We start from the raw sequence: 22535 nt of genomic DNA on the forward strand, positions 1-22535 counted from the left end.
CTGTGCTATTGCAGTCATCTTTGCAGGACGGCCACTCCTAGGGAGAGTAGCAACAGTGATGAACTTTCTCCATTCATAAACAATTTGTCTTACCATGGACTGATGAACATCAAGGCTTTTAGAGATACTATTGTAAACCCTTTCCAGATTTATGCAAGTCAACAATTCTTAATCTTAGGTCTTCTGAGATCTATTTTGTTCGAGGCATGTTTCACATCAGGCAATGCTTCTTGTGAATAGCAAACTCAAACTGTGAGTGTTTTTATAGGGCAGGGCAGCTCTAAACAACATCTCCAATCTCGGCTCATTGATTGGATGAAGATCAGATCAAATCTGATGACCAATTTATGTAGAAATCCAGGTAATTCCAAATGGTTCACATACTTTTTCTTGCCACTGTAGATAGATAGCTTTTAGGCTTACATTAGCTACAACTTTAGCATATTGAAGTTACCTTAGAACAAACCAGGCTTCATTTGACCAATATCATGCAAATCATTATATGAAAATCTTTTCATTGCGCCTTAAAATGTTGGTAATTCACTGGGGAGTTGCTGCTTGCAGTTCCTGCTTGCTGTGTTCTGAGATTCCCTTAAAGCTACAGCGACCAATTTGAGAGTAACAGGCTATTACAGAAATTCCAGATAAAACATCTATAAAACAAGTCTCAAATATAAGGTAAATGTCTATACATTTCAGCTGTTTCAAAAACATTGCTCTGCAATTAAGATTTTTTACTATAGGAGCAAACATTTCTGTTGGATACTATTTTGTTTACATTAACTGCTTGGCGGGGGCAGTCTCGCACGCGGAGGTGGCGTAAGAGATGTGAAAAATGAAACAAGATTCTAGTCTTTACACTATTGTATTATATCTAGCCGCGGGTATTTTTTCCAATTGCTCTCGGGAATCTATCGTAGTGTAAATTCACTCTGTAGGGAATAGGGTGCCAATTGGGACGCCGGCGCAATCAGCAATGTGGTTAGGAATGGTAGGTTCAGGAGTTTTCCTGACTATGTGACCTGAATGGGAAAAACTTAACATGTGGCTGGGGTAAACTCCAGGTTCTAGGAAATAACACAGTGCAGCATGTAGGAGGGACAACAACTCACCAGCATCCAGTTCCTCTGTCGCTGTTGTATCTTCCCCTTTAGACGAGGACCAATCAGATTCCTCAACTCTGGATGGAGGGTCTCCATCACTAGGTTGGCTAGGATCTACACACACACACACACACACACACACACACACAGTCAGGTGTTTCCACAACAGAGAAAATGACATGGTGTTGTGTCACAGTTGTGACACTTCAAACGGCAACAAACACACAACTCAACCTATGGAGTGCAGGAACAACTTCTGAGTCACCCATATGAATGGGTTGAGTGGTGTGTGATTCTGAGGATTTAGTACATGAGTCCATGGAAGTGGGAAAGAGGGCAGTGATGTTGAAACACTACAATGAGAAACAGCATTATGTGGCTCCTCTACAAAACATAATAACAACTAAATGTATGACTAAGGTGCCGTTCCCAATACAAGGTACCATACAATACCTATCAATACAACACCAAATAGTTTAAAGGCATGTAATAGATTTTTCGGTGAAAAGTCAACTGAATTAAAAACTGTAATATCATATGTATTCAGTGCTATGGTATTGTCTCCCTAATCTCAGCACCCACAATTTCATGAAATACTATTTTCTCTCTAAAATGCAGTAAAATACTCACACACGCCAAAGAAGCCCAACACGCATACATCTGCTGGGAGTGTGTTTGTCAGAGGGCAAGTTCTCCATTTCCATTAAATGGAAAATAATTCAGGGTATAAATAGGATCTAAATATTAAAACACATCATTCAGTCAGTATCATCTAAACGTGCAGTGGTCTTGGCTGCAGATTACAAACCATAACTCACGTGTTTTAATTGAATATGCTTGGACCAGGGCTTGACTTGTCCCACTCTGCTTTAGACCTAATTGAATAATCGTCTCAATGCGGTCCAGGCAGCATATTGGAGCTGAACAAAGTGGCTAGATACATGACATGCAGAAGATGTTTTCCATGAGCATAGATGTCCATATATAAAACTACTGTGTTGTTGGTGAGGTACAGTCCATATTTTAGGATGCCTGTGATGCTCTGGTGCAACTAACACTACGTAAGCTAGAAACACACTATTAGTCCTTCCAGGACAGCTGTTATTATACTGAGCAAACATAAAACGCAACAATTTCTAATTTTACTGAGTTACAGTTCATATAATGAAATCATTCAACTGAAATACATTCATTAGGCCCTAATCTGTGGATTTCACATGATATACAGTGGGGGAAAAAAGTATTTGATCCCCTGCTGATTTTGTACGTTTGCCCACTGATAAAGAAAGGATCAGTCTATAATTTTAATGGTAGGTTTACTTGAACAGTGAGAGACAGAATAACAACAAAAAAATCCAGAAAAACGCATGTCAAAAAATGTTATAAATTGATTTGCATTTTAATGAGGGAAATAAGTATTTGACCCCCTCTCAATCTGAAAGATTTCTGGCTCCCAGGTGTCTTTTATACAGGTAACGAGCTGAGATTAGGAGCACATTCTTAAAGGGAGTGCTCCTAACCGCAGCTTGTTACCTGTAAAAAAGTCACATGTCCATAGAAGCAATCAATCAGATTCCAAACTCTCCACCATGGCCAAGAGCAAAGAGCTCTCCAAGGATGTCAGGGACAAGATTGTAGACCTACACAAGGCTGGAATGGGCTACAAGACCATCGCCAAGCAGCTTGGTGAGAAGGTGACAACATTTGGTGCGATTATTCGCAAATGGAAGAAACACAAAAGAACTGTCAATATCCCTCGGCCTGGGGCTCCATGCAAGATCTCACCTCGTGGAGTTGCAATGATCATGAGAACAGTGAGGAATCAGCCCAGAACTACACGGGAGGATCTTGTCAATGATCTCAAGGCAGCTGGGACCATAGTCACCAAGAAAACAATTGGTAACACACTACGCCGTGAAGGACTGAAATCCTGCAGCGCCCGCAATGAACATCTGAATGATTCAGAGGACAACTGGTGAAAGTGTTGTGGTCAGATGAGACCAAAATGGAGCTCTTTGGCATCAACTCAACTCGCCGTGTTTGGAGGAGGAATGCTGCCTATGACCCCAAGAACACCATCTCCACCGTCAAACATGGAGGTGGAAACATTACGCTTTGGGGGTGTTTTTCTGCTAAGGGGACAGGACAACTTCACCGCATCATTTGACGGGGCCATGTACTGTCAAATCTTGGGTGACAACCTCCTTCCCTCAGCCAGGGCATTGAAAATGGGTCGTGGATGGGTATTCCAGCATGACAATGACCCAAAACACACGGCCAAGGCAACAAAGGAGTAGCTCAAGAAGAAGCACATTAAGGTCCTGGAGTGGCCTAGCCAGTCTCCAGACCTTAATCCCATAGAAAATCTGTGGAGGAGCTGAAGGTTCGAGTTGCCAAACGTCAGCCTCGAAACCTTAATGACTTGGAGAAGATCTGCAAAGAGGAGTGGGACAAAATCCCTCCTGAGATGTGTGCAAACTTGGTGGCCAACTACAAGAAACGTCTGACCTCTGATTGCCAACAAGGGTTTTGCCACCAAGTACTAAGTCATGTTTTGCAGAGGGGTCAAATACTTATTTCCCTCATTAAACTGCAAATCATTTTATAACATTTTTGACATGCGTTTTTCTGGATTTTTTTTGTTGTTATTCTGTCTCTCACTGTTCAAATAAACCTACCATTAAAATTATAGACTGATCATTTCTTTGTAAGTGGGCAAATGTACAAAATCAGCAGGGGATCAAATACTTTTTTCCCCCACTGTAGATATGCATCTGTTGGTCACAGATACCTTTTTAAAAAGTTAGGGGAGTGGACCATAAAACAAGTCAGTATCTAGTGTGACCACCATTTGCCTCATGCATCTCCTTCACATAGAGTTGATCAGGCTGTTGATTGTGGCCTGTGGAATGTTTTCCCACTCCTCTTCAATGGCGAAGTTGTGCGAAATTTCTGGATACTGGCGGAAACTGGAACACACTGTCGTATGCGTCGATCCAGAGCATCCAAAACATGCTAAATGGGTGACATGTCTGGTGAGTATGCAGGCCATCGAAGAACTGGGATATTTTCAGCTTCCAGGAATTATGTACAAATCCTTGCGACATGGGGCCGTGCATTATCATGCTGAAACATAAGGGGATGGCGTGGGATGAATAGCACAACAATGGGCCTCAGGATCTCGTCGCGGTATCGCTGTGCATTCATATTTCCATCGATAAAATGCAATTAAAGTTTGTCGTCTCTAGCTTATGTCTTCCCATGCCATAACCTCACCGCCACCATGGGGCACTCTGTTCACAACGTTGCCATACATGTGGTCTGCGGTTGTAAGGCCGGATGGACGTACTGCCAAATTCTCTAAAAAGACATTGGAGGCGGCTTATGGTAGAAGAATTATCATTAAATTACCTGTCAACAGCTCTGGGGGACATTCCTGCAGTCAGCATGTTAATTGCACGCTCCCTCAAAACTTGAGACATCTGTGGCATTGTGTTGTGTGACAAAACCTTTATTGTCCCCAGCACAAGGTGCACCTGTGTAATGATCATGCTGTTTAATCAGCTTCTTGATATGCTACACCTGTCAGGTGGATGGATTATCTTGGCAAAGGAGAAATGCTCACTAACATGGATGTAAACAAATTTGTTCCCAAAACTTGAGAGAAATAAGCTTTTTGTGCTTATGGAACATTTCTGGGGTCTTTTATTTCAGCTCATGAAACATGGGACCAACACTTTACATCTTGCATTTATATTTTTGTTCAGTATACACAGGGCCATGATATTGACATGATAATTCTTGGGTGCCCGTCTGAATAGCACCCTATTCCCTATAGTGGACTAATTTGGCCAGGGCCAGTTTAGGGTACACTATATAGGGAATACGGTGCCATTTCGGATGCAGACCTACTGTCTAATGCCCAACACTTGGACCCCTTTAAAGTTTAGTGTCTCATTTCTACTGAGTAAGTGTGATCACTTCAGGACTTCACAGAGTAACAGTGTCCCGTCCCAAATGGCACCCTATTACCTTTACACCGCAATACTTTATCAAGTGAAACCAGAGTGATTCGACTCTGGGAATGACACCACTTAGTCCCTACTTGTACCTTTACAATGGTAGCAAGCAGAAGACCCAGTCCCACTGTTGGCACAAACAGGTCGACAGTGGGAAGTGGTGATGATAATCGGGGGAAGAGTATGAGTGAAATGGAGCTCTTTTAGGGGAGACCCCACCCAGAGGAGCAGGAGTCTGGCATCACTGACAGAGGGAGGTGGTGAGGTACAACATGTTCTCTACACTGTTTTCTCAGGGGGAAGAGTATTTTCTCCTTCCACGTGTACTCAGATAAACAGCCAATCCTCAACAAACAGCTGTGAAATACACACCGGCTGCCTGACTGACATCCATCATGGCCACTGGCCACCCAAGAGGTTTAGCTAAGGCCGGGAATGACCTGCTGTAAGATTGCTCCTGAACTTTGGGTAGCGATCTTGAATACAGTACATATACTGTAAGGTGTTAGCATCACTAATTCAGAATACAATCAAATGAAATGAGATTGACTAAATGTAACAAAGTCCTCAAGAGCTAGAGCCAACTCTATAGTGTTCCTCTCACCTGTGGTGGCCCTCCACACATCATGTCCCAGGTGCCGTAGTGTCCCTGAGCCTGCCTGTGGAGTCGCATCGCATCTGTGAAGGCCGGGGTCTGCACCCTGCACTCCTCTGACAGACCTGGAGGGGGCACCAGAGAGCACACATTTTGGATAGGTTGGAGCTTCTGCAGTGGTGGTGGTGTTTGACGTGTGTGTCCAAAAGGTGATAGAGAAATTTGAAAAATCTATTCACTTTCAGGAAGTAGGCACTCACCGTGTGGGTTGGTTTATGTAGTGAAAATACACCAGCACTCAAATTCAGGGGATCCTGAAATGAGGATCTGTTTCTATTAAGGTCTCTGTATTGTGACACCCTCTAAAAGTGAGTGTGTTGAGAAGTGTGGCCATGAACTGAATAGCCACAAGCGGATGTGCCTGCCTCGGTCTGCCATATGGATTGGCGGATGAGACAGAGTGCCACAGCATGTATACAAAGAATACACAACACGCAAACACACCAGCCAGTTGATTAGGTACACCCATCTAAAACCAGGGCAGACCCCCCACCCCCCACTTACCTTACAAGGTGTTGGAAATGTTCGTTGCGCAATTGGTATTAAGGGACCTAACAAGTGCCAGGAAAACATTTCCCACACACCAGTACACCAGGCTGGATGGGGCCATGGACTCATGCTGCTTACACCAAGTCCTGACTCTGCCATCAGCATGACGCTACAGGAACCTGGATTCGTCAGACCAGGCAATGTTTTTCCACTCCTCAATTGTCCAGTGTTGGTGATCGTGTGCCCACTGGAGCCTCTTCTTCTTGTTTTTAGCTGATAGGAGTGGAACCTGGTGTGGTCGTCTGCTGCAATAGCCCATCCGTGACAAGGATCGACGAGTTGTGTGTTCCAAGATGCTGTTCTGCACACCACTGTTGTACTGCGCCGTTATTTGTCTGTTTGTGGCCCGCCTGTTAGCTTGCACAATTCTTGCCTTTCTCCTTCGACCACTCTCATCAACGAGTTGTTTTCACCCACAGGACTGCCGCTGTTTTTTGTTTGTTGCACCATTCTCTGTAAACCCTAGACACAGTGCACAAATGTGACAGGTGGGATCGAACAACTACAACCCTCCACAGAATCAGTAGAGGATGGCTCTCAGCTTAGTAGAAGCCAAGCTACCTACTGGGAAAGGACTATATAAAAGGAGACCCCTGCTAAATATAACCAAGAGGTATAGCCATATATGGGAAAAAAATATGTCTGACATAAGCTCCAAAAACAGCATCAGATATCACTTCATGACTCCACAATAGTCAAGCATACAGGAAAGGCTCAACTTGAGTGTGAGTGTCTGTGATGTAGTGTAGTCATGTAGTAACAGTGGTGGAAAAAGTTACCAATTGTCATACTTGAGTAAAGGGAAAGATACCTTAATAAAAAAATGACTCAAGTAAAAGTCACCCACTAAAATATTACTTGAGTAAAGTTTAAAAGTACTTGGTTTTAAATCTACTTAAGTATTAAAAGTAAATGGAATTGCAAAAATATACTTAAGTATCGAAAGTAAAAATAATTTCAAATTGCTTATACAGTGCTTTCGGAAAGTATTCAGACCCCTTGACTTTTTTCCACATTGTCAGGTTACAGCCTTATTCTAAAATTGATTAAATTTGTTTTTTTCCCCTCTCATCAATCTACACACAATACCTCATAATGACAAAGCAAAAACAGGTTTTTAGAATTTTTTGCAAATTTATTAAAAATAGAAAACTGAAATATCACATTTACATAAGCGATTACAGCCTCGAGTCTTCTTGGGTATGACGCTATAAGCTTGGCACACCTGTATTTGGGAAGTTTCTTCCATTCTTCTCTGCAGATTCCAAAGCTCTGTCAGGTTGGATGGGGAACGTTGCTGCACAGCTATTTTCAGGTCTCTCCAGAGATATTCGAAGAGGTTTAAATCCGGCTGGGACCCTCAATGAGATTCAGAGGCTTGTCCCGAAGCCAGTCCTGCATTGTCTTGGCTGTGTGCTTAGGGTCGTTGTCCTGTTGGAAGATGAACCTTCGCCCCAGTCTGAGGTCCTGAGCGCTCTGGAGCAGGTTTTCATCAAGGATCTCTCTGTACTTTGCTTCATTCATCTTTGCCTCGATCCTGACTAGTCTCCCAGTCCCTGCCGCTAAAAAACATCCCCACAGCATGCTGACATCACCACCATGCTTCACCGTAGGGATGGTGCCAGGTTTCCTCCAGACATCACGCTTGGCATTCAGGCCAAAGAGTTTAATCTTGGTTTCAGGTCTGAGAGACCTTTAGGTGCCTTTCGGCAAACTCCAAGCGGGCTGTCATGGGCCTTTTACTGAGGAGTGGCTTCCATCTGGAAACTCTACCATAAAGGCCTGATTGGTGGAGTGCTGCAAAGATGGTTGTCCTTCTGGAAGGTTCTTCCATCTCCACAGAGGAACTCTGGAGCTCTGTCAGAGTGACCATTGGGTTCTTTGTCACCTCCCTGATCAAGGCTCTTCTTCCCCGATTGCTCAGTTTGGCAGGGTGGCCAGCTTTAGGAAGAGTCTTGGTGGTTCCAAACGTCTTCCATTTAAGAATGTTGGAGGCCACTGTGTTCTTGGGGACCTTCAATGCTGCAGACATTTTTTGGTACCCTTCCCCAGATCTGTGCCTCGTCACAATCTTGTCTTGGAGCTCTACGGACAATTCCTTTGACCTCATGGCTTGAGTTTTGCTCTGACATGCACTGTCAATTGCGGGACCTTATATAGACAGGTGTGTGCCTTTCCAAATTATGTCCAATCAATTGAATTTACCACAGATGGACTCCAATCAAGTTGTAGAAACATTTCAAGGATGATCAATGGATACATGATGCACCTGAGTTCAATTTCGTGTCTCATAGCAAAGGGTCTGAATACTTATGAAAATAATTTCTAAAAACCTGTTTTCGCGTATTAAGCAAACAGCACAATTTTCTTATTTATGTATTTACGGATAGCCAGGGGCACACTACAAAATGCAGACATAATTTACAAACAAACAAAGCATTTGTGTTTAGTGAGTCTGCCAGATCAGAGGCAGTAGGGATGACCAGGGAGGTTCTCTTGATAAGTGCATGAATTGGACACTTTCCTGCTAGCATTCAAAATGTAACGATTACTTTTGGGTGTCAGGGAAAATGTGTGGAGTAAAAAGTACATTATTTTCTTTAGGAATGTAGTGAAGTAAAAGTAAAATAGTAAAGTACAGACACCCCAAATAACTACTTAAGTTGCACTTTAAAGTATTTTTACACCACTGTGTAGCATATGTGTGTTTTTGATTATTTTACCCTACTCTTACAATAAGTGCCATGGAATCTTTAGTGACCACAGAGAGTCAGGAAACCCGTTTAACATCCCACCCTACACAGGGCAATGTCCCCAATCACTGCCCTGGGGCATTGGGATATTTTATTTTAGACCAGAGGAAAGAGTGCCTCCTACTGGCCCTCCAACACCACTTCCAGCAGCATCTGGTCTCCCATCCAGGGACCAACCAGGACCAACCCTGCTTAGCTTCAGAGGCAAGCCAGTAGTGGGATGCAGGGTGGTATGCTGCTCATGTGAGAGTCTATCTTGCATGCTTTGGCTGTGGGTTAGACAAAGACAGGAAATAAATGGAGCGAGTTGGGGAGGGGTTGACAGAGACAGGAAGCCCTCTCTCTGCCCCCGGTGCCCGCTGTGCCAACTCTGGGCTGATGGGTGAAACAGGGCTAGTTTGTCTAGGCATTGGCTCTCATGAGAACACACTGGACATATAGATCAGCTGACCAAGGCTGCATCCCAAATGGCACCCTATTCCCTATATAGTGTCCTACCCGTACCTTATAAAGTGCACTCAAAACTAATGCACTATATAGGGAATAGGGCATCACTTCGGATGCACACCAAGAAAAATGTGTCGCTAGGGATGAAGTTTGAACCCCTTTTAAAACAGGACTGCTATGAATTCCTTTCTTCATAAAAATAACAATTTCTCATACCATGTTCCTCTTGGGACATGGGGACTAGTGTGAACCTTTACTAAGTTACATGTATTTACACTGAGTATACAAAACATTAAGGACACCTGCTCTTTCCATGACAGATGAATCCAGGTGAAAGCTATCATCCCTTATTGATGTCACTTTTTAAATCCACTTCAATCAGTGTAGATGAAGGGGAGGAGAAAGGTTAAAGTCTGATTTTTAAGCCTTGATACTATTGAGACATGGATTGTGTATGTGTGCCCTTCAAAGGGTGAATGGGCAAGACAACATATATAACAATGGTCCACCCCTCAAAGGACATCCAACAACATGGGCCAGCATCCCTGTGGAACACTTTTGCCACCTTATATAGTCCAAGCCCCGACACATTGAGGCTGTTCTGATGGCAAAACGGGAGGGGGGTGGGGGGCAATCCTGGAAAAGGGAATAAATGTTTTATTCACAATATGACTTGTTGGAAACCATTACTTATACCAAGATCAGGGAGCAGATTGCATCCACAGTAGCATGAAAAAGTGTGTGTGTCTGTGTAAAAATATGTGGTAGCGTTTACCATGGTCTCTTTATTTGAGACATTTACCTGTCCATCTCTGCACTACTGCAGTTGGCGTGACTCCTGCCACAGCCAGATCCCAGTTCCCTTCACATCTAGCCTGTGCGTGTGTATTGTTAATCACTTGTTTACAGGAGTCTGCGAGACAGTACCATCAACCGGCTCTCCGTTAGCTTAGAAGCAAGATGGGTTCAGAGTTCAAGTGTATACCATGATAGCGCCTCATGGTAAGATACTGAAACGTACTATAGCCCTCAGCTCTATTCTCTACAACCAAGCTCTGACAGCATTACAAGACTCCTTCACATGCTGTCTGTCACAGCCTGGGTGTGTACCAGCCTCACTAGGACAAACAGAACTCACTCTACAGTCAGCCAACACATTATGAAAACATACAATGAACCACACTATGGTAAACATACGCCACACTCAGTCTGCTAAGGGTTAAAGCAGTGATGTGGCGGTGTGGTGCTCAGACCAGAGGGGCATACTACAATGTTAGCTAGATCTATTCAGGATTTTAGAAAGCTAGCCAGCTTCATGTAGCTTCACATTCCAGCTCAGGCTTTATCCATGTTACGAAGGTGGATTTTGATCCTGCACCTGCCGCTTATTTAAGCCAGGCTTGTAACTGCACGTGGCTAGTGGAACGCTGAAAACTTCATTAAGACAATGCTGATACAGCAATTGATCGCTCCCTGGTGGCTGGTGGCAGCCCAGGGCTAGCTCTGACTGCCAATGAGATGCACCGCCCTGCAGGAAATACAACTGGTATGGTGATAGACTGACAGACAGGCTGACTAATCATGAGAGATCATCTCGATCACATACCATAAGCCGACCATAAGCATAGGACTATGAAAAGTTAAACCAAAAGGAGAAAATGTGCTGGAGAAACAGTATGGAAATAGTCTGATCTTATAGAGAAGAGACAATTAATTAGATCTGCACGGCATTGATATATTACATTGATTGAAGTCAGCTTTTGCACAAAAGACAAAATCCCTCAGTTACTATTCTAAACGTGTGGGTGCATTGGTAATGAAGATGTCATCAAGTGACAATACCGTCACCTGCCACAGGTGAGGCCACAGGAACGATGGGCGGTTTTTCTGAGTGGTTGCTTTGTGCTAAGGCCTCAGCTTTTAGTGTGGTAATACATTTCTTAAAGAAGGCTTGTATTCAAATAGGACTCAGGCATTCATACAACAGGACACTGAGCCACAAGCACAAAACCAGCCTGAGTGTGCATCCCAAATGGCACCCTATTTTGGAAAAGCTGCACACTATTAAGGGTGCCATTTGGGACTCAGCCCAACCCAGTCCTACCCCGGCAAACAATAGATCCTCTGAACGTGATGCAAAACACTGTTGCTAACACTTTTACTGGACTGTACTTCATGATAACCAATTCCGCTGCGAGTATGCAGCAAGCCACACAAAGTGTGTATTGGTGGTTAGACTTATCAGGTTGTTTCAGATTATATCACAACGCAGTATCTCCACTGACACACGGCTCTCGACCTTCGCCTCTCCCGAGTCCGTACGGGAGTTGCAGTGATCAGACAGGACCGTAACTACCAATTGGATACCATGAAATTGGGGAGAAATAGGACTATATATATATATATATCTCCAACTGAGCGTTCTTAACAGCCATGATTGAGTGTAGTCTGGCCCAGGAGTGTGAAGGTGAACGGAAAGGCACTGGAGCGATGAACCACCCTTGCTGTCTCTGCCTGGCCGGTTCCCCTCTCTCCACTGGGATTCTCTGCCTCCAACCCTATTACGGGGGCTGAGTCACTGGCTTACTGGTGGTCTTCCATGCCGTCCCTTGGAGGGGTGCTTCACTTGAGTGGGTTGAGTCACTGACGTAATCTTCCTGTCCAGCTTGGCGCCCCCCTCGGGTTCGTGCCGTGGGGGAGATCTTCATGGGCTATACTTGGCCTTGTCTCAGGGTAGTGAGTTGGTGGTTTGAAGATATCCCTCTAGTGGTGTGGGGGCTGGGCTTTGGGTAAAGTGGTTGGTGTTATATCCTGCCTGGTTAGTGTCTCCCGACCCCTCCTGTCTCAGCCTCCAGTATTTATGCCGCAATAGTTTATGTGTCGGGGGGCTAGGATCAGTCTGTTACAGTTGAAGTCGGAAGTTTACATACACTTAGGTTGGAATCATTAAAACTTGTTTTTCAACCACTACACAAATTTCTTGTTAACAAACTCTAGTTTTGGCAAGTTGGTTAGGACGTCTACTTTGTGCATGACACAAGTCATTTTTCCAACAATTGTTTACAGACAGATTATTTCACTTATAATTCACTGTATCACAAGGAAAATGATGTGGATATATTGAAGGAACATCTCAAGACATCAGTCAGGAAGTTAAAACTTGGTCGCAAATGGGTCTTCCAAATGGACAATGACCCAAAGCGTACTTCCAAAGTTGTGGCAAAAAGTCAAGGTATTGGAGTGGCCATCACCAAGCCCTCAACCCTATAGAACATTTGTGGGCAGAACTGAAAAAGCATGTGTGAGCAAGGAGGCCTAGAAACCTGACTCAGTTACACCAGCTCTGTCAGGAAGAATGGGCCAAAATTAACCCAGCGTATTGTGGGAAGCTTGTGGAAGGCTACCCGAAACGTTTGACCCAAGTTAAACAATTTAAAGGCAATGCTACCAAATACTAATTGAGTGCATGTAAACTTTTGACCCACTGGGAATGTGATGAAAGAAATAAAAGCTGAAATAAATCACTCTACTATTATTCTGACATTTCACATTCTTAAAATACTAGGATTAAATGTCAGGAATTGTGAAAAGTGAGTTTAAATGTATTTGGCTAAGGTGTATGTAAACTTCTGACTTCAACTGTATATCTGGAGTATTTCTCCTGTATGAATTCTCTCTCTCTCATATCGACTAAGAAAAGCCAACTGGCATTAACTCCTGAGGTGCTGACCTGTTGCACCCTCTACAACCACTGATTAGTATTTGACCCTGCTGGTCATCTATGAACATTTGAACATCTTGGCCATGTTCTGTTATAATCTCCACCCGGCACAGCCAGAAGAGGACTGGCCACCCAGTCTAGGTTTCTTCTTAGGTTCCTGCCTTTCTAGGGAGTTTTTCCTAGCCACCGTGCTTCTGCATTGCTTGCTGTTTGGACAGCTGGCAGGCCTGGACATGTAGGGGGAGTACTATGACTTTGATTGGCTCCAGGCCTGGACAGGTAAGGGGAGTACCATGGCTCTGATTGGCTCCAGAGGAGGGGCCAACAAGGGGTGAAGATTCTTGAGCTTCTTATTGTTCGTACAAAGAGTCAGAGACGATAGTCAATGTGCACCCAATGTGGTCTAGGTGTTAAAAAATATATATCCTATTTATGAGAATGTTTTAGTAACCAGAGCAGATTACAGGAGCAATACGGTTTAAGTGCCTTGCTCAAGGGCACAGACAGATGTTTAACCTAGTAGTCGGCTAGGGGATTCGAACCAGCAACCTTTCGGTTTCTGGCCAAACGCTCTTAACCGCTAGGCGCCGCCATAAAAATAGGCAAAAGATGAGTCTATGAGAAAAAAGTATGTACTTATAGTTCTACTAACTATATACTGCATGGAAATGACTGCATAGAGGATGCTTTAAATCAATCTGCAGAAGACATCTTCAAAGGTCAAAATGGACACAAACACTGTGTCAGCACCTTGTCATTGTGTGTGTGTCTGTGTGTGTGTGTGTGTGTGTGTGTGCACGTGTGAATGCATGTGTGCTTTGATCCCAAGTGAACACGGCTCAGATCCTCCCAGGGCGTGGGGTGTTAGTGGTCGAGACATGCCAGTGTGTTTATTTAAAGTGCATTATGGGAAGGTGCTGACGTGACGTCGGAGGACCATCAGTGGATCAGTGCAGTGATCACCATTTTATTGTTGAGCTGCTTCTGCAAACTGTGGGATCCTAGCAAGTCTGTTCATGTGATTTCATCAGCCCACTTTGTCACTCAATGAATAATCACATATTGTTTCACCTTCCTGTGAAATCCTCCCTAAGGGGATTTCTCACTTCTCCAAGTTTCTCTGAAAATGTGTGTTTGTGTGTGTTGGATGAGGTACAGGAATACACACAAGCACATTTACGATTGACATGGAAAGGGGGGGCTCACCTCATCCTATACCAATGTGTAGCCCATTAGGCCTCTGGACAGAAATAATGCACTATATAGTAAATAGCGGGCCATTTGGGATGTTGCCCAAGACAATAACTTCAATAACACATTCCTGCCCTGCTGCGTTTCACCGTCACTGATAGCTCATTGTGATGGTATGCAAACTTTCACAAGACACACACAGGTCTGTGTTGTGAACAATGGCAGTGAGGCAGAAGAGCAGTAATTGGTCAGGGTGGAGCTGAGGGAGAGTCTCTATGTTGTTCTCCATCTGAGATGGGTAATCCTCTGTCATGCACCACCAATGGGATTGTCTGCATGAGATGATATTCTTGCTGTAAATGTGTAGTGTAGAATTTTGAATGGAAATCAATTTCAGGTCCCGACAAGGATAGTATATGCTGTTTGTGTGCGTTATTATGACAGTGTGTGTGGTGTGTGTGTTCAGACAGCTCCTCACCATTGTTGCTGTGTCTGACACAGTCCTGAAGCACAGCGTGCCACTTCTTCTGCTCCTTCTCTGTCAGCACACAGAAGTAGTGGTGGCGGGCATACGGGTGCCACAGGATCAGGGGGAACTGGGTGGCACACTTCACAAACGGACCACTGCCCACCTTGGCCTTTATGCCTAAAACACAAACACACATTCACGTTTATAGGTGTTCATAGTCTCCTCAACAGGGCACCAAAACAAAGAAAACATATTGAATCAGAAAAGGAATTCCAGAACTTGTCCAATAGAAAACACTCATTGCTAAATGTTTTGCTACAGTATTCCCTAATGAATATGGCCCAGCTAGTCACTGAGTACTTGATCTCACATTGGGGAAAGTGCTGGTTATACCAAAATCCAACACTGTCTAATGATCAGCTGTTTATTATATACAAATCAGCTAGTCAGGTGTAACCCATTCATCTCTCACCTGGCAGGCTGGTGTTGATCAGTTCAAGATACTCCTCCATGGAAGTTAGAGCTTTGTATCCAGCACAGTTGATGGTTCCTTTAGGGTGCAAGCTCCTCTCGTGAGCCTATCAGAGAGTGAGGGTGCAGTTTCAAGAAAAGAAGGTGAAAAATGTACAAACCGTTCAGAACCATCAAATCACAGTTAAAGTTGTGACCTAAACGATTCAGACTAGCTGGCATGTAAATCGGTCTGATTATGAAAGTGAAAACAAATCTAGCAACAACAAAAAGAGATGGTTTCTGTTTTCTGACCAGCCTCACCACTTTGTTTTCGTAGAAGCTGATGTTGTAGGTGTCGGCCACGAAGACAAAGCGGTTCCTCCATCTCTTGTTTTCCTCCAGGTACTGGAACAGACCCCCAGAAAAGATGGAGCGGTCCTCCAGAGCGTTCTACCACAACAGACAGTTAGCATTAGAGCTGCTATCACTTGTATTATTGTACTACATGTGATTTGGTTTGTTTAGAGAACAAATCGATACAATTTGGTTCGATGCACTAACAACTGTTGCATAAACACATTCATTTTCCATTCTAAATGAAACTCTGAGCTGGGCCTATCTGAGCGGACTTCTGTCTGTGTAAATTATGTATGTATTATGTAGGCACTTGAGCTGAGCCATAAGGGAGACTAGGCATCTACTACCCCACTACGACTATCAGATCATTTTTTTACCTACGCATAAACAAAAGTATTTTTCATTCTATAGCTTGTTCTCCATCTTCTTTTTAAATAGTAATCCAACATGTTTTCAGCACTTATTTCCATGACCTTTCTAGACGATTAAACTCAACTCCACGATTTACGATGGAGTTGATTGGCGACTAGTGTGGGCAGACTGGAGCTCCGACAACACAAAATGTTATCATCAAAAACGACTAATGTCAGCACCCAATGAATAGTGCGCAACTACACAGGACAATGTCAAATTGTATCGGCATCTAAGTATCGTGATAATATTGTGTCGTGAGGTCCCTGGCAATTCCCAGGCCTAGTTAGTTAGTACCAGCAAAAGCTGTAATGATGGTCCTTCGTCCCAAATAGCACCCTATTCCCTATATAGTGCACTACATTTTACCAGGTCTGGTCAAACATAATGCACTACAAAGGGTATAGGGTGCAATTTGGGACACAACTGTGGTGTTTGCAGTTGTACAAGTGATGCTGATCTGCATGGTCAGTTAGTTACCAAGTCAATTACAGATCAATCAATCTAATTCAGACACTATTTAAAAGGAAGGACTGAAAACAGGAAATACATTGGACACCATTGGTCTAAACATGTCTTGTAACATACAGAGAAGGCATCACGTGTGTGGAACAACAAGGTCCTGACACAGACAGGCTGTATGTCAAATGGCACCATAGGGCTCTGGTCAAAAGCAGTGCACTATACAGGGAATAGCGTGCCATTTGAGACTCATACATACAGTAATGTCAGGTCTGATATCATTTGACACGCTGGTGGAGGTTGAGACTGGATGGCTACAGTGAGAAAACACAGGTGTGGTATATTGTTTACACCACTTTGTTTTTAGATTTCCTGTTGTAGATCAAATACTGGAACTCAAACAGCATAATCCCAGCTGAGCAAGAAAGGAGGGGTGGTGGGGTGGAGCTGGAGAAGAAGAAAGGTTATGTGTGCTTGGAAGGTGCTAACTGGGAATGCTTGGTTAAAGGTGGTGCCTATGAGGGCCTCTGTTTTAATCTGAAAGAGTTCTGTGCTGTTTCCTTGTGTGAATGTAAGTATGTGCATGTGGGTTTGTGTTTTTGTGCGCGCATGTGTCAATGCGAGCGTGTCACTACCCAGAGCATCACTTGGGTACTGAAGAGAATAGACAAGGAAAGCAGTCACAAGATTCTTAGCACCATCACTGTTTGTTCATGTGTGAAATCTGCTTTAATTCCCTCCAGTGACTCGATGGTGGAGACTAACACAGAACTCAACAGTATCACAGTGGGGATGGCTACAGTACACGCGTCATATCTGTGTCCATAGCATTTTGACTGTTAGAGTGGTAACACTCACGACCTAACAATGAGATAAAATCTTAAGGGAGACTCAGAGGAGGATGGTGAGGTAGATAAAAACAGAGGATGAGGAGCAGAGGAGGATGAGTAAGAGAGACACAGATGGCGTGGGAATACTGTGATAGAGGAAAATGAAGTAACTGAATAAACGGAAGAGGGACAGCTGAATGTGTAAATTAACGTATAGAATGTATTATAAAAAGAGAGAATTCACGAGGGTGCAGTGAGATACCCAATGGGTTGGACGATACTTTTACCATCAATCATCTCAAAAAATATATACTTAAAAACAGGAAATCAACAAAACCTCCACCATTAACACAATGGAAAGGTCAAATGCATTATTATCTAAATGTTGAAAGTGCGTGGGTGATAGAGAGAAACAAAATGGTGCAGTTTGAGGCCATGTGGAGGAGGGTAATGTGGGCGCTGGAGATGGGGGTGTGAGCAGGTGGGTCTGGGCAGGTGTGATGTAGTTGATGTTTGTGTGTGTCTGTATGCTGTCGTTTGTGTATGTTTTGTATTGTTAAAATTACACACACACAACATAAACTCAGCAAAAAAAGAAAACGTCCTCTCACTGTCAACTGCGTTTATTTTCAGCAACTTAACATGTGTAAATATTTGTATGAACATAACAAGATTCAACAACTGAGACAAAACTGAACAGGTTCTACAGACATGTGACTAACAGAAATTGAATAATGTCTCCCTGAAGAAAGAGTGGGTCAAAGTCAAAGTAACAGTCAGTATCTGAGGTGGCCACCAGCTGCACTAAGTACTGCAGTGCATCTCCTCCTCATGGACTACACCAAATTTGCCAGTTCTTGCTGTGAGATGTTACCCCACTCTTCCACCAAGGCACCTGCAAGTTCCCAGACATTTCTGGGGGAATGGCCCTAGCCCTCACCCTCCAATCCAACAGGTCCCAGGCGTGTTAGGATGAGCCTACAGGAAGGGTACCACATGAGGGAGGAGGATGTCTTCCCCGTAACGCACAGCTTTGAGATTGCCTGCAATGACAACAAGCTCAGTCCGATGATGCTGTGACACACCACCCCAGACCATGACGGACCCTCCACCTCCAAATCGATCCCGCTCCAGAGTACAGGCCTCGGGGTAACGCTCATTCCTGCTGCGATAAACGCGAATCCAACCGTCAACCCTGGTGAGACAAAACCGCGACTCGTCAGTGAAGAGCACTTTTTGTCAGTCCTGTCAGGTCCAGCGACGATAGGTTTGTGCCCATAGGCGACGTTGTTGCCGCTGATGTCTGGTGAGGACCTGCCTTACAACAGGCCTACAAGCCCTCAGTCCAGCCTCTCTCAGCCTGTTGAGGACAGTCTGAGCACTGATGGAGGGATTGTGCGTTCCTGGTGTAACTCGGGCAGTTGTTGTTGCCATCCTGTACCTGTCCCGCAGGTGTGATGTTTGGATGTACCGATCCTGTGCAGGTGTTGTTACCCCTGGTCTGCCACTGAGGACCATCAGCTGTCCGTCCTGTCTCTCTGTAGCGCTGTCTTAGGGGTCTCACAGTATGGACATTGCAATTTATTGCCCTGGCCACATCTGCAGTCCTCATGCCTCCTTGCAGCATGCCTAAGGCACGTTCACGCAGATGTGCAGGGACCCTGGGCATCTTTCTTTTGGTGTTTTTTTAGAGTCAGTAGAAAGGCCTCTTTAGTGTCCTATGCCATTCCCCCCAGAAATGTCCGGGAATGTGCAAGTGCCTTGGTAGAAGAATGGGGTAACATCTCACAGCAAGAACTGGCAAATCTGGTGCAATCCATGAGGAGGAGATGCACTGCAGTACTTAATGCAGCTGGTGGCCACACCAGATACTGACTGTTACTTTTGATTTTGACCCCCCCCTGTGTTCAGGGACACAGTCATCAATTTCTGTTAGTCACATGTCTGTGGAACTTGTTCAGTTTATGTCTCAGTTGTTGAATATTCTTATGTTAATTTAAATATGTTCATTTACACATTATGTTTTCTGAAAATAAATGCAGTTGACAGTGAGAGGACGTTTCTTTTTTTGCTGAGTTTATATATAAATAAAAAAAATGGAAGAGGGACAGATGGAGTGAGAGAAGAACAGAGGAAGACAAAAACAGCAACAGGGGGTAAACGAGTGCGACAGACAGTCGTTTCCGGGCCGGCCTCTTGCCTTGCGGTGCAGGAGTTGTGACTGGGGCCCTCCTCCCCCCTCGATCTCAAAGCGGACACTGTTGAAGAGGGCCACTGCATACTGCTGTTCGTACACATGGCCAAACTCCCCCATCACCTGCCTGGTACGAGCTGTGGGCAGAGATAGATGACAGTTAGAACTTACAGTTAGAGACACATTCACAGAACGCACACAACACAGCCTGAATAACCCAGTATGTAATGTAAATGACAACAGGTGCCAAGTTACTCAAACATCAACGTCAAAACAGACATGTCAATGTGACAAAACAGTCACACACACACACACACACACACACAGAGAGACAGAGACAACATGCTAGACAGTCACAGAAAAACAGCCACAGACAAAGAGAGTGAGAGTAGCAAAGAATGCAGGAGATAATGTGGGAGAGCAGGAGAGAGAGCACAGCTAGGCCACACAGTCCCAGAAACTTCAACTGGCAGCAGGGCCAGAGCATGACACATCAGTAATGTGACTCATCAGATCACAGAGGACATGGTCTTGAAGAGAAGCTGTGAGACTACCGAAGGGGGCATAGACGACAGGCTTGCAGAGAGGCTATACTATACGGTGACTCGTAACGAAAGGTGGACTGGACCGGACTCAGACAGGTAAAGCAAAGAGAGACTGTGGAAGAGAGGGCATTAACCCTCCAGTATTTTTACCACCTTTCTATCAGCCGTATATGAAAAGCCAAGCAATAAAATTTAAATTGCTCTCACATGTCACTATAAGGAATTATACCAAATCATGAGTTATAGTATGTTTAAACAGAGACTTCATTAATTGAGAAAGGGCTAAACACACTGAGTGTACAAAACATTAAAAACACTTTCCAAATATTAATATTGAGTTGCAACCCCCTTTTGCCCTCAGAACTAGACATGGACTCTACAAGGTGTCGAAAGCACACAGGAAACTGTTGAGGGTGAAAAACCCGTTGCAGTTCTTGACACGCTGAAACTAGAGGTCGACCGGTTAGGATTTTTCAACGCCGATACCGATTACTGGAGGACCAAACAAAAGCCGATACCGATTAAATCGGCCGATTTTTTTACATTTCTTTGTAATATTGACAATTACAACAATACTGAATGAACACTTATTTTAACTTAATATAATACATCAATAAAATCTATTTAGCCTCAAATAAATAATAAAACATGTTCAATTTGGTTTAAATAATGCAAAAACAAAAAGGTGTTGGAGAAGAACGTAAAAGTGCAATATGTGCCATGTAAGAAAGCTAACGTTTAAGTGCCTTGCTCAGAACATGAGAACATATGAAAGCTGGTGGTTCCTTTTAACATGAGTCTTCAATATTCCCAGGTAAGAAGTTTTAGGTTGTAGTTATTATAGGAATTATAGGACTATTTCTCTCTATACGATTTGTATTTCATATACCTTTGACTATTGGATGTTCTTATAGGCACTTTAGTATTGCCAGTGTCATGACCTTGGCCTCTTTGAGTACAGGGAGGACAGTTGACCCCCTCCCCCCTTGCACCATCCCCCAACCTACCTTCCCCCACCCAGGCCCTGTGTGAAAGTGTTGTAAAAACTCTAAGAGGAGAATCTCTTGCCACATGGCCCATAGAGAGACAAAGGAAATTCTTCCAACTCACAGAATTGGGGAGCCAAGCGACATTTGTGTTCTGGAGAAGGTATGAAAGATTGGTGCAGAATCCAGCTACGAACTGGTCCGCTTGGTAGAATTTTGTGATACTCAGAAGAGACAATATAGCCATATTACCATAAAACGGTTTATATAATAGCCTCAGCCTTGAGACTTGCATCCACATGGTTGAATAGAATGTATTAATAAGGATAAAGCTATTTGTAATACATTGAGATGCTATGTACTGATGTTAATGTGATAGAATTGGATTTCTGTACCAAGCTTAACTCAGTCATCGGCACGCCCCCAGGGACACAGACAAGACCAGGCGTCATGTTCTATGTTCACTATAAACCCCCCCTGACTTACTAGTCTAACAGACCCGGCCTCCACTCCATTGCGAGTTGGCCAATAGGTTTGACCATCCAAGTACTCTACTGAAAGTGAACTATACCACGTGGTTAACTTTTAGACTATTGATACCGACAGAATAAGAACAAGTCTTTGATTATAATTATTAGTCTGCAGCTAAGTAAATTATATCATTGAATGCGAAGACCAACGAAACATCCATTCTATAACGATATTAATGAATGTCGCTTTGAAAGATCCATTCTAACCGATAGAGAGAGAGAGAGAGAGGACAAAACTCTCCACAGAACGACGCTCCAACAAGGATCCCGACGACACACTGAGCGTAAATATACTACTCAAAAAAATAAAGGGAACACTTAAACAACACAATGTAACTCCAAGTCAATCACACTTCTGTGAAATCAAACTGTCCACTTAGGAAGCAACACTGATTGACAATAAATTTCACATGCTGTTGTGCAAATGGAATAGAGAACAGGTGGAAATTGTAGGCAATAAGCAAGACACCCCCAATAAAGGAGTGGTTCAGCAGGTGGTGACCACAGACCACTTCTCAGTTCCTATGCTTCCTGGCTGATGTTTTGGTCACTTTTGAATGCTGGCGGTGCTTTCACTCTAGTGGTAGCATGAGACGGAGTCTACAACCCACACAAGTGGCTCAGGTAGTGCAGCTCATCCAGGATGGCACATCAATGCGAGCTGTGGCAAGAAGGTTTGCTGTGTCTGTCAGCGTAGTGTCCAGAGCATGGAGGTGCTACCAGGAGACAGGCCAGTACATCAGGAGACGTGGAGGAGGCCGTAGGAGGGCAACAACCCAGCAGCAGGACCGCTACCTCCGCCTTTGTGCAAGGAGGAGCAGGAGGAGCACTGCCAGAGCCCTGCAAAATGACCTCCAGCA

General features: G+C 44.0%; 1 protein-coding gene across 1 annotated transcript in view; it reads right to left on the reverse strand.

Moving 5' to 3' along the window:
- The window catches only part of LOC106567292 (protein Niban 2), a 46779-nt gene that overhangs the window by 7996 nt on the left and 16248 nt on the right, over positions 1–22535 (reverse strand). Inside the window, exons 2-7 of the mRNA XM_014136437.2 lie at positions 19621–19751; positions 15682–15810; positions 15380–15485; positions 14917–15084; positions 5727–5842; positions 1113–1217 (exon numbers count right to left, since the gene is read on the reverse strand). Of these exons, the coding sequence (XP_013991912.1) occupies positions 1113–1217; positions 5727–5842; positions 14917–15084; positions 15380–15485; positions 15682–15810; positions 19621–19751 (755 nt within the window). The remainder of the gene's footprint in view (positions 1–1112; positions 1218–5726; positions 5843–14916; positions 15085–15379; positions 15486–15681; positions 15811–19620; positions 19752–22535) is intronic.

Source organism: Salmo salar, chromosome ssa01 (assembly GCF_905237065.1).
Source record: "Salmo salar chromosome ssa01, Ssal_v3.1, whole genome shotgun sequence".
NCBI classification, from domain to species: Eukaryota; Metazoa; Chordata; class Actinopteri; order Salmoniformes; family Salmonidae; genus Salmo; species Salmo salar.